This window comes from Pongo abelii, chromosome 9 (genome assembly GCF_028885655.2).
Source record: "Pongo abelii isolate AG06213 chromosome 9, NHGRI_mPonAbe1-v2.0_pri, whole genome shotgun sequence".
NCBI lineage: Eukaryota > Metazoa > Chordata > Mammalia > Primates > Hominidae > Pongo > Pongo abelii.
This window is the reverse complement of record NC_071994.2, coordinates 97,897,906-97,908,186: the sequence shown is the minus strand read 5'-3', so window position 1 is coordinate 97,908,186 and position 10,281 is coordinate 97,897,906. Positions and strand designations below refer to the sequence as shown.

General features: G+C 37.8%; 1 protein-coding gene across 3 annotated transcripts; it reads left to right on the top strand.

The window, feature by feature from the left end:
* Positions 1 to 18: 18 nt before the first annotated feature.
* CWC15 (CWC15 spliceosome associated protein homolog) lies at positions 19 to 10,067 on the top strand. 3 transcript variants are annotated; one of them, XM_054523863.1, is made up of 8 exons: positions 253 to 323; positions 600 to 703; positions 1,396 to 1,534; positions 2,119 to 2,231; positions 2,541 to 2,629; positions 3,507 to 3,614; positions 6,901 to 7,019; positions 9,898 to 10,067. In XM_054523863.1, the coding sequence occupies exons 3-8, from the start codon at positions 1,404 to 1,406 to the stop codon at positions 10,025 to 10,027; spliced, it is 690 nt and encodes a 229-aa protein (XP_054379838.1). In that variant the 5' UTR covers positions 253 to 323; positions 600 to 703; positions 1,396 to 1,403; the 3' UTR covers positions 10,028 to 10,067.
* The last annotated feature ends 214 nt before the right edge of the window (positions 10,068 to 10,281 follow it).

The window sequence follows — 10,281 nt, the reverse complement described above, 5'->3', positions numbered from 1 at the left end:
CGTAGGCGCTAGCCCTGGACGCAGAGGTTTCTGGGAGTGAAGAGTTGTAATGGCATCTGTATGACTTTCGGAGCCTGCTGCGTCGGACTTCGGCCAGTGTGAGCGGCAGGAGGATAGGAGATTATCTTTCTTATCGCGGTGGGACGGGAAAGGGCAGTTGGGGTCGGAGTCGGCGGCAGAGTGCAGAGCTCGGGCGGTGGAGTCCCTGGAGCACCGGGCTAGGGGCGGAACCGGGTGCCTGTCAGGCGCGTCCGGAGCTCTCGGGCCCGCCGAGGAGATCGCAGCGTAAAGGCAGCTCGCCTACTGCGTAAAGCGAACCTCAGGTCCTCCCTTCACTACCCCTCGCAGCCCTGCAGTGCTGGGCACGGGGGAAGAGGCAGCGAGTTTCTGGTTATAGCCAAAGAGTAGCTCGCGGGAGGCCGGAGTGATAATTCCGTTGATGTGTGGGAAGGGGCGGTGCCCCCAGCGCCAGATAACCGTTTTCTTCTTTGTATACATGTTTCTACCCTTTTTGAAAATTGAGAGAATTAGCACCCCCGAAAAAAGATCCTCCCAATTCGCCCACCCTCCCCACACACTTGCTTTTCCGACACTAACAGGGTTTTAGTGACTGCATCTGCTACACGATATTCTTGTGACTGCTCCAAGCAGAAAGTAACTTAAGGAATGTGTCCCTGATTTTTGGCATCAGAATCCTCTAGGGGTGAGGTTCTTGTTTTTTTTGAACAGTCCTTAAATTATAACCCACAAACGATCTGATTTATAGTATGATGCCTGTTGTAGGAGAAAATTGGCTGAACAAATGGTTGTTTAAGAATTTTTTTCTATGTAACTGTCGTTGAAGTTTAACACACTTTTCTCTGGGACATTTAGTAACTTTGTCAGTGATATTTTTTGTTTGTTTTTAGCTTTTGTTTCTACTAGCCTATTTGCTATTGTGTGAAGTTTAGATAAAATGCAAACCTTACAGAGTCTGGTAGAGTAAGGTTGAGTTGGAAATTTTTAAAACTCAGTCATGGCAGTACTGTATTTTACAAGGGTTTTGACATGTCAAGTGTCATAATTCTTATAATCTATGAGGAATATCTCCATTCCACAGACGACAAAGTTAAGCCAGGTGACTTGCTCAAGCCCATACAGTCAGAAGGAGAATAGGGATGCAAACTCAGATCTTCGTGACAGGATTTTTTGTACTGAGACAAGCCTGAGAAGCCATATTGCTTGTACAGCCTAAGCCTCATAATTTGTTTTCTTGAAAACTTTTGTTTAAGAAGATTAAGCAGGTTTTGGGGAATGAGTTTTAGAACTTATTTTACCAGTATGGATATTGATTAATACTCTATAAAATGAGTGTTTGTAATGTTGGAAATAACTTGATTATATTTTTCTACAAAGCATAAAAGATGACAACAGCAGCCAGGCCAACCTTTGAACCTGCAAGAGGTGGAAGGGGAAAAGGAGAAGGTGATTTGAGCCAACTTTCAAAGCAGTATTCAAGCAGAGACCTACCCTCTCATACAAAGATAAAATACAGGTAGTAAGACTTTCTTTTTTTGTTGTTCACAAAACAAGACCAAATCTGTTAAATGGCATGGTCATGATATAGTAGTATGTTTGAGTTATGTCACTTATCTATTTTCATAGGAATAGAGTGCAATAGGATGTTTAACACTAAAATTCTGCTGTGATTTTAAAATGAGAAATTCCTACTAACCAGGAATTTTCATATGTAGATAGAACAATAAATAATAGAAATAATAATGCCTCAGAGAGATTATGCACTATCAGCACCAGTCAATATATTAAAAGTATTACTGTTAAGTTCTGAGTTGATATAATACTAATAAAAATTAAAGACATTTTAATCACTGTAAAGCCTTATTATAGGAAAATATGTGATTGAATTTGGACTTCTTGAAATATGGGGAACATCACAAGAGTGGCTGTTAGTAACCTTCAGATTAGATTATGATCTTGTCTACTTCCCTTTTTCTGCTCGAAGGACAAAGTCTCATTCCTGAATTGTCTTCCATTACTACAGTCTCTGTGTGTGTGTGTGTGTGTGTGTGTGTGTGTGTGTGTGTGTAACATTTTTGCCCTGGTTTGTTTCTACTTTAGACAGACTACTCAGGATGCCCCTGAAGAGGTTCGTAACCGTGACTTCAGGAGAGAGTTGGAAGAAAGAGAAAGAGCTGCCGCAAGAGAGAAAAATAGGGATCGTCCAACCCGAGGTACCAACACTATCCAAGGCATTTGTCTCATAAAATTATGTTGTTGATAGTTTTTCTTTATGTAGCAATTGGAAAATGTTAACCATTTGTTTACTTTTACAGATTGATGTGAGCTGTAATACTTTCTTAGATCATTAGAGATAATAATAACAAATATTTACCAAAGGCTTATTTGCCCAGGCACTGTGGATGTGAGTTCACTGTGGATAATGCTTTTAATGTGGGCTCCTTGTGCCCACAGGTCCCTAAAACATTTTAAGAAATGAAGTATTTGTTTTACTAAGTTAAATGATTTTTGTTTCCCCCCAGAACATACAACCTCCTCTTCAGTGTCAAAAAAGCCACGGTTAGACCAGATTCCTGCCGCCAATCTTGATGCAGATGACCCTCTAACAGATGTATGTTTTGTTTCCTCCTTTCATCTCTAATAATTGATTTACCATGTTTCTCTAAAATACTTATGTCTTTGCTTTAAGAAGTGACATATATTTATCTTTACTTACTGTTATTCAAATATAGCCCTGACCTCAGTGCTAAACTTTATAGTTGATTTTAAAACCAAAAGTATTATTTTGTGGGACTTGAAGAACAAGTTTGATATCTAGAGAACCAAATATGGAAGGAATCTATTAAAGGATATGCTTCCCTGCAAAATAATGTCCTGTACTAAACTACTGCACTACTGCTGTGTTACACACCTCTACAGGGCACTCTTCATACTGGGCTTCCTATAAACAGTGCCCTCTACAGTTGTACCTGGAGGCCTTTCCATATTAGATATGTCCCCTTCTATAAGTGCAATACACTTAATGGTTCCCTCTGTGCTTAGGGAGTGATGTAATCTAAGCAGAAGGTTTTTAAGGATTAGCACATCAGTTAATGTTAAAATTCTGTGGGACCCTAGAGCCTATAATCAGTTTGCAGTTTTCTACATACAGGACAGTGAAAAACCTGAGTGGCATCCAATGAGTAATATCTAACTATGTATACATATCAGCAGTTAATTCTAGAGTTAATTGATGGAGTTACTCATAATAGGTAAAACAGGAAACCTAATTTCAACTGACATTTAATGATTATTCATTTGAAATTATTTTCTTCTGAGAATTTAGCACACTTTTTTGCACTTTTGATTATCTTTGCTGCTAACTTAAAGTTGTTTTGAGCTACATAAAATTGTTTTGACTTTCTTAGGGTGATACATTGTACATATGTACTGTGTTTTGGTAGTGTATATTTTCCCTCCAATCTTCTGGGCTCTTACTGTTCTTTTAGGAGGAAGATGAAGATTTTGAAGAAGAAAGTGATGATGATGATACTGCAGCTCTTCTTGCAGAACTGGAAAAAATTAAAAAAGAAAGAGCTGAAGAGCAGGCCAGGAAGGTAAAACCAAAGTATTAAATATTTACATCTATCTTCTCACATACACTAAGGTAGAAATTTTTTTGAATATAAGTAATATCTCCTTATATTAGAAATCTCCCTTACCAGGTCTAAATATTATAGCACTTGCAGATCTATAAATCTGATTATTTTTATGACATCCTAGGTATCCTGGTTATGTAAGAAATTCTTTCCAAATAGTTCAGATACGCTGAGTAATATTCACAAGCTTGGTAGTCATTTACTTGTTTATTCATTTGTTCAACATTTAGTCGATATCTGTTAATTGACAGGAGAATCAAAGATGATCAAGATATAGTTGTGGTCTACAAAGATTATCTCTCTGCTTGTCTACTGCCTAGGTACTATTAAGGCAATCAGTCAGTAGATATTATATAACCTAGGTCAAGCTACCTAAATTCTCTGAGTCCCCACAGTCTCTCTGTTTACACAATATGAGGAAAAAATATAAAACTCAAAGATAGTTAAAATTCCGAATAAATTACCCAGAGTGATAATAAGAGGTGAAACTGAGGAGACAAGTGCAAGTCAGAGCATTAGAGGTCTGCAAAACAATGCTGAAGGAGTCTAGATTTTTTCTAAAGGACATGAGGAGCTGGTTGATTTCAGCAGGAGATTGATAAAATTGGATATGCATTTTAGAAAGATTACTCTGGCAAAATATGGAGGATGGATTGGAAAAAAACTGAGTTAGGAGGCTGTTCCAGTAATCCTCCCAATTAAGAGACTCTTAGCTTGTATGATAGGAGTTGGAATTGAGGTAAGTAATTAGATGCTGATAAAGCTGATTATCAAGGAGGTCAAAGTGGGAAAGGGAGCAGGAAAAAATAAAGGAGGTTGAGTTGACAGATAAAGTGACTGATTGATTGTAGCAGCAGAGAGGACCCTCACTTTCTAGGTAAATGTTGGTGCCATCAATACAGGGAATGCAAAAGAATTGCCATATTTTGGCAGAGAGAAGAGGTAGTTGATGAGTTCTGTTTTGTACATGTTAAATTTGACACATTGTGAGACATTCAGGTAGGGATGTCTGCCCCTGTTTTCAACCAGAGCAGCACAGCTTTTTTATAGATTTCTGTGTAAAATTTTATTTGAGGCAAGAATTGTTCTGTTATTTAAAAAGAAAGTAAGAAAATATACTACATGGTCAATACCAGGAATCTAGGGAAGTAGACTTCATGTGAATCAGGAGGGCCAGGGAAGAATTCAGAAAAGAGGTAGAATTTGGGATAGACTTTGAAGACTTAGAATTCACACTGGAAGAAGAAAAGCATTTCAAAATACAGTTCTCATCAAAGTTTTGTATAAGGGAGCATAATAGCTTATAGTTTTTACAAGTCAAAGAATTATAAAAACATTCCCAATCCCACTTGCATACCACTAGAGGGCAATTGTTCCAGATTTTTTTTAGCTTGCCTAATAGTTCTGGACACATAAAGAGATGAGCAATTTAAATGCTTTTGGTTGACCTTGAGGGAGGATAAACATTTTAGACAGAAGGCCTTGCAGTTTTGTGAGTTTCATCTAATATCTGTATTAAAATGTGTTAATATTTCTTGCAGTTGAATGATAGTTTTGTTTCTTTTATCCCTGTTTCCCTTTCTATTGGCTGGTTTTTGCCATGTCCCAAATTTAAGATTTTCAAACCATTTAGCCCTTGTCAGGGGTCGGCACACTTTCTGTAAAGGGACAGGTAGTAAATATTTTAGGCTGGCTGGTCATGGATCCTCTATCACACCTACTCACCTCCACTGTTATAACATAAAAACACCCACAGAGTACATAAATGAATGAGTGTGGCAATGTTCCAATAAAATATTTACAAAAACAGGTAGTTAGGATTTGATCTACATGCCATCTGATGACTAGCCTATATTATGAAACATAGTATGCCTGCTCTTTGAATATAGAAAGAGTTTATGCCTTTTTTCCCAGTGCTGTGTGTGGCAATCATTCAGTAACTCCAAAGGAAATAATATTCCAAACATAAAATGTCCATAACCTTGATATGTCATACACATTATAAGTTTGGATATATTGTATACTTAAGCTCCTATTTTTCTAGTATTTCAGAGAAATATCTTTTCCCTTTAAGCATCAATGACTTCCACACCATCTGTTTTTCCTTGATCTATTAAGTCATCAATTTCTGTAATCCCCAAAACACAGCAAAATGGGATTTATATTTGGCTTAAGATAACATGTTAACAGGTAGATCTAGAAGTGATACCTAAGGATTTTAGACATTTTATATTCCACATTCTGAGAAGGAAACTCAGGGTGATTTGACTTTGAAGAAGTTGATGCTAAAATAAAAGTGAAGAAAGACAGTATTGTAACTGATAAAGGATGGGAGGTATAAAAACAGAAACTGAGGCCGGGCACGGTGTCTCACACCTGTAATCTCAGCACTTTGGGAGGCTGCGGTGAATGGATCACAAGGTCAGGAGTTCGAGACCAGCCTGGCCAACATGGTGAAATGATGTCTCTACTAAAAATACAAAAATTAGCCGGGCATGATGGTGCGTGCCGGAGGCTGAAGCAGGAGAACCACTTGAACCTGGGAGGTGGAGGTTGCAGTGAGCCAAGAACACGCCATTGCACTCCAGCCTGGGCAACAGAGTGAGACTCCGTCTCAAAAAGAAAATAAGTCAATAAAAAACAAAATAGATCAACCTCAGGTAAATTAGTAGAAATTCATGTTAACTGGATATAATTTTATACATGGTAGTTTGTCCTATTTTAGGAGTTACTTCTTCATTAATAATTTGTCACCAAACCTAGAGATGCAAGTTTACATTATTAGTAATTCAAAATAAGATTAAAATTAATCACAGTTAGGTATGACCCTTTAAAATTGAGGTAATAGTTTTGCTAAATGTGTCTTTTTGATATTCAATATGTTCTTAAATTATTAGAATATGCTTATTGATATATGCTTAAAGCAATTAATTTTACATGTACTTCAAGAAAGAAAATAGATTTAAATATGTATCTGTAGCATTTCGCAGTTGGAAGAGACTAATTACTCTATGATATCAACCATGAAATATTTATAATAAAAATGCTAAATTATTTTATTTTGATGAGGGAGACTTTTCTAGTATGCCTCGAAAACCAAAAAGAAAAAAAAAAGCCTGCCTTGATGCTTTTCTTGCCGTAAAATCCTAGTGATCAGTTTTTTTTTTTTTCAGTGAGCTAATATAAAAAAAATTGAACCCAGAGTTAAAATAAGTAAATGTTAATCTTCCTTTATCATTGACAGGAACAAGAACAAAAAGCTGAAGAAGAGAGGATTCGTATGGAAAACATTCTGAGCGGAAACCCTCTCCTTAATCTCACTGGCCCATCCCAGCCTCAGGCCAACTTCAAAGTTAAAAGAAGGTACTATACAGTAACGGAGTGATAGAGAGTGTGTGTGTGTGTGTGTGTGTGTGTGTGTGTGTGTATACACACAGGCGTGCAGATTATAAGTTGGATAGCAAGGTGCATTATAAAAAGCTTCTAAAAGTCCACTGTCCGCTCACTGATAGTCTTCTCTGTTCAATTAGGAATAATGGAAGAAGCTAAATGAAAGAAAATAAACTTATTTTCAATAGATAGTTGCAATAACCAGCTGTGTACTAGATAATGATGTAAGCACTAGGGACAGAGTAATAAACTGAGGCCCTTACATTTTAGGTGTGCATATCAAGGGTCCTCAAGACGGCCTCTTACATTCAGACACTCACTAGAAGAACTCAGGGGACTTGGTGTATAGTTATATGCTTGGCTAAGGTAATAAAGACACACAGCTAGATTATAAAGGGAAAAGATACACACAGAGAATAGAGGAATCCATGTGCAGGTTTCACTATGCTATATCCCTTCCATGAGTGCTTACACAGCACATTGTTTCCCCCAGCAATGACAGTGCAGCAACATGTGCAGTGCTTCTGCCCAGGGAAGCCCATTAAAGATCCCGTGCCCAAGGTTTTTACTGGGGGTGGCTAGTCATGTACGCAGCTTTTGCTTAGCACATACCAAAATCCAGACTCCTAAAAGGATAGTAGGTGTTCAGCATAAACCACATTATTTGTAAATTGTAGGCACAGTGACAGTGAGAAGGTTTCTTAGATCCAAGTTTTCAAATGACAGCCAGGGGCCAGCCTTGCAAGCAGGCATTTCTAAGGATTGTAGTCCTAGGCCTGCTTTTTAAATACTTTCTGTACAGTGTGTGTGTTTGGAGGGGTAAAAAAGGAGGACTGAAAAGGGAGAAAATATAAATTGTAAATACTGTCAATCCTTCAGATGGTGATATGTAAAATAAAACAGAAAAGCTTACAGGAAATGCTGAGGGAGGAAGATTGGTTGTTATTTTATATGCATTTGTCAAGGAACCACAGTGCTTAACTTTTAAACCATATTCGTTATTTTTCACCACCTCTACTGCTATTATCTGCCATCTGGAGTGATGCAGTACTGCTGACCGCTTTCCCCTCTGGAGTGATGCAGTACTGCTGACCGCTTTCCCCTCTGGAGTGATGCAGTACTGCTGACCGCTTTCCCCTCTGGAGTGATGCAGTACTGTTACCTGCCCTCCCCTCCGGAGTGATGAAGTACTGCTACCTGCCCTCCTCTCTGGAGTGATGAAGTACTGCTGAACGCTTTCCCCTCTGGAGTGATGCATTACTGCTACCTGCCCTCCCCTTTGGAGTGATGCAGTACTGCTGACCACTTTCCCCTCTGGAGTGATGCAGTACTGCTGACTGCTTTCCCCTCTGGAGTGATGCAGTACTGCTGATACAGTTCGGGAATTAGTCCAAGCTGGAGATAGTAGATTTGGAAGTTATCAGCCCAGATAAACTTTTTAAAGCCATAAGACCGGATGAAGTCACCTAGGGAAGAGTATAGCTAGAGAGGAGAAGTCAGAACTGAGCTTGGTATGTTTAGAGGTTAGGTAGGTTATTAGTTACCAGTACCTGTTCTGATCATCTACCCAACCTCTAAACATTATACAAGTGCCTGATAAATATTGATTGAATTAATTTTGAATGAAAAAGTCTAGGCTAACAAGGAGCAGCCAGTTGGGAAGGGAGGAGAACTGAAAGAAGTGAAACAAAGTGTTTCAGGAGGAGAGGAGTGATCATCGAGGACAAATACTAATGTCAGGAAAGAGCATTTTGGTGTTGGGAAGAAGGGACAAAAAGCCTGTTTGGAGTCGAGGAAAGACTGGATACAGAAAAAACTGTACTGATTATATACAAAAATAAAGCTATATAGTTTTTTCTTTTGCCTTTTTTGAATGCAAATGGAATTGGAGATAGAAACATGTCTTATATCCCAGTCATATTCATCTGTTCAGCTTGTTATGCTTCTGTGTACTGCATCAGTGATGACTTTACTGCACTGTTTTCCAAAGGTGCCCACGTTTGTTGCTCATTGTGCACTTTCCCACATTTGTTCCCATGTGCAGTTTCTCCTGACATGTAAGCGCATGCACACATAAACACACATTATATGGGCTTGTGTTTTATATATATTTGTGAGGGTATCAATATTATGTATATGGGCCTGTGTTTTATATGCTAGGTGATATTCTGAAATCATGCTCTTTATTTTCTATAACACATGTATTTTATAACTTACTTATGGGTGTTTTTTTTTTCATGCTTATACATTATCGAATCCAACCAGAGTTCTGCTCTGAGCTCTTCAGCTGGTACTTCTCCTTGGTTAATGTACATGTGGGCCATATCTGAGCCTTAATTATTATACCCCAATGATTCCTTCTCCTTTTGTTGGCCTATAATGTGAATATTACAGTAGATGATTACTAAACATTAACTGATAAAAGAGGAATATCTACAATCCTCAAAACCACATAATCAAACTACATTAAATTGTTTGGCTACTATCATCTACAGATGCCTGTACTAATATTAGGGTAGTCCTAGGTGCTGCTTCTTTCTATTAGACCCAAAAACATTAAATATTTATGCAATTAAAATCTATATATTTCTATTTTTTAACTCAAAAGTTTCTTTTACTGGAGAAATAATAAGAATGTTTTAATGTTCTAAGTAGGAATTGCCATTCTTGCTATAAGAAAGCAAGATTATGTATTAAGGATGACATTATTCTTTTGAATGTAATTGCTGCATCAGATGATACACATGTTGAGCGTCTTTCTGTGTAACTAAGTAAGCCTTGCAGTGCGTGTAGTATTCTCGTCTCCTGATACAAACATTTTCAGACGTTCTGTTTGCTTTTTCTTCCTCAGGTGGGATGATGATGTTGTCTTCAAGAACTGTGCAAAAGGTGTAGATGACCAGAAGAAAGACAAAAGATTTGTAAATGACACACTGCGATCTGAATTTCACAAAAAGTTCATGGAGAAATATATTAAGTAGTACAGTTTTATGTGCTTAATTAAAGACTGTAAAACGTAAAGGATCATTCTGACTTTTTTTTAATGAGTTTTTTTTTCTTTTCCCCTGTCTAAATTGTGTGTGGGCTTCCCCAGTTTTAAACTCCTATCTTTTTCTTTAGTGATACCTTACTTGATAATGGACTTGGGAATAGGTTTAACCCAGTTTGCATTCTCCGAATGTTTCCAGTGATATGTTTTCCTGGGAAAAGCAAATCTGCCTGTAATAAATATTTT

Coding starts and splice junctions, on each gene's coding strand:
- CWC15 (XM_054523862.2), top strand. CDS start 1,404: ATGACAACAGCAGCCAGGCCAACCTTTGAACCTGCAAGAGGTGGAAGG. Junction 1,535..2,118: donor CATACAAAGATAAAATACAG/GTAGTAAGACTT, acceptor TTTCTACTTTAG/ACAGACTACTCAGGATGCCC. Junction 2,630..3,506: donor CAGATGACCCTCTAACAGAT/GTATGTTTTGTT, acceptor CTGTTCTTTTAG/GAGGAAGATGAAGATTTTGA.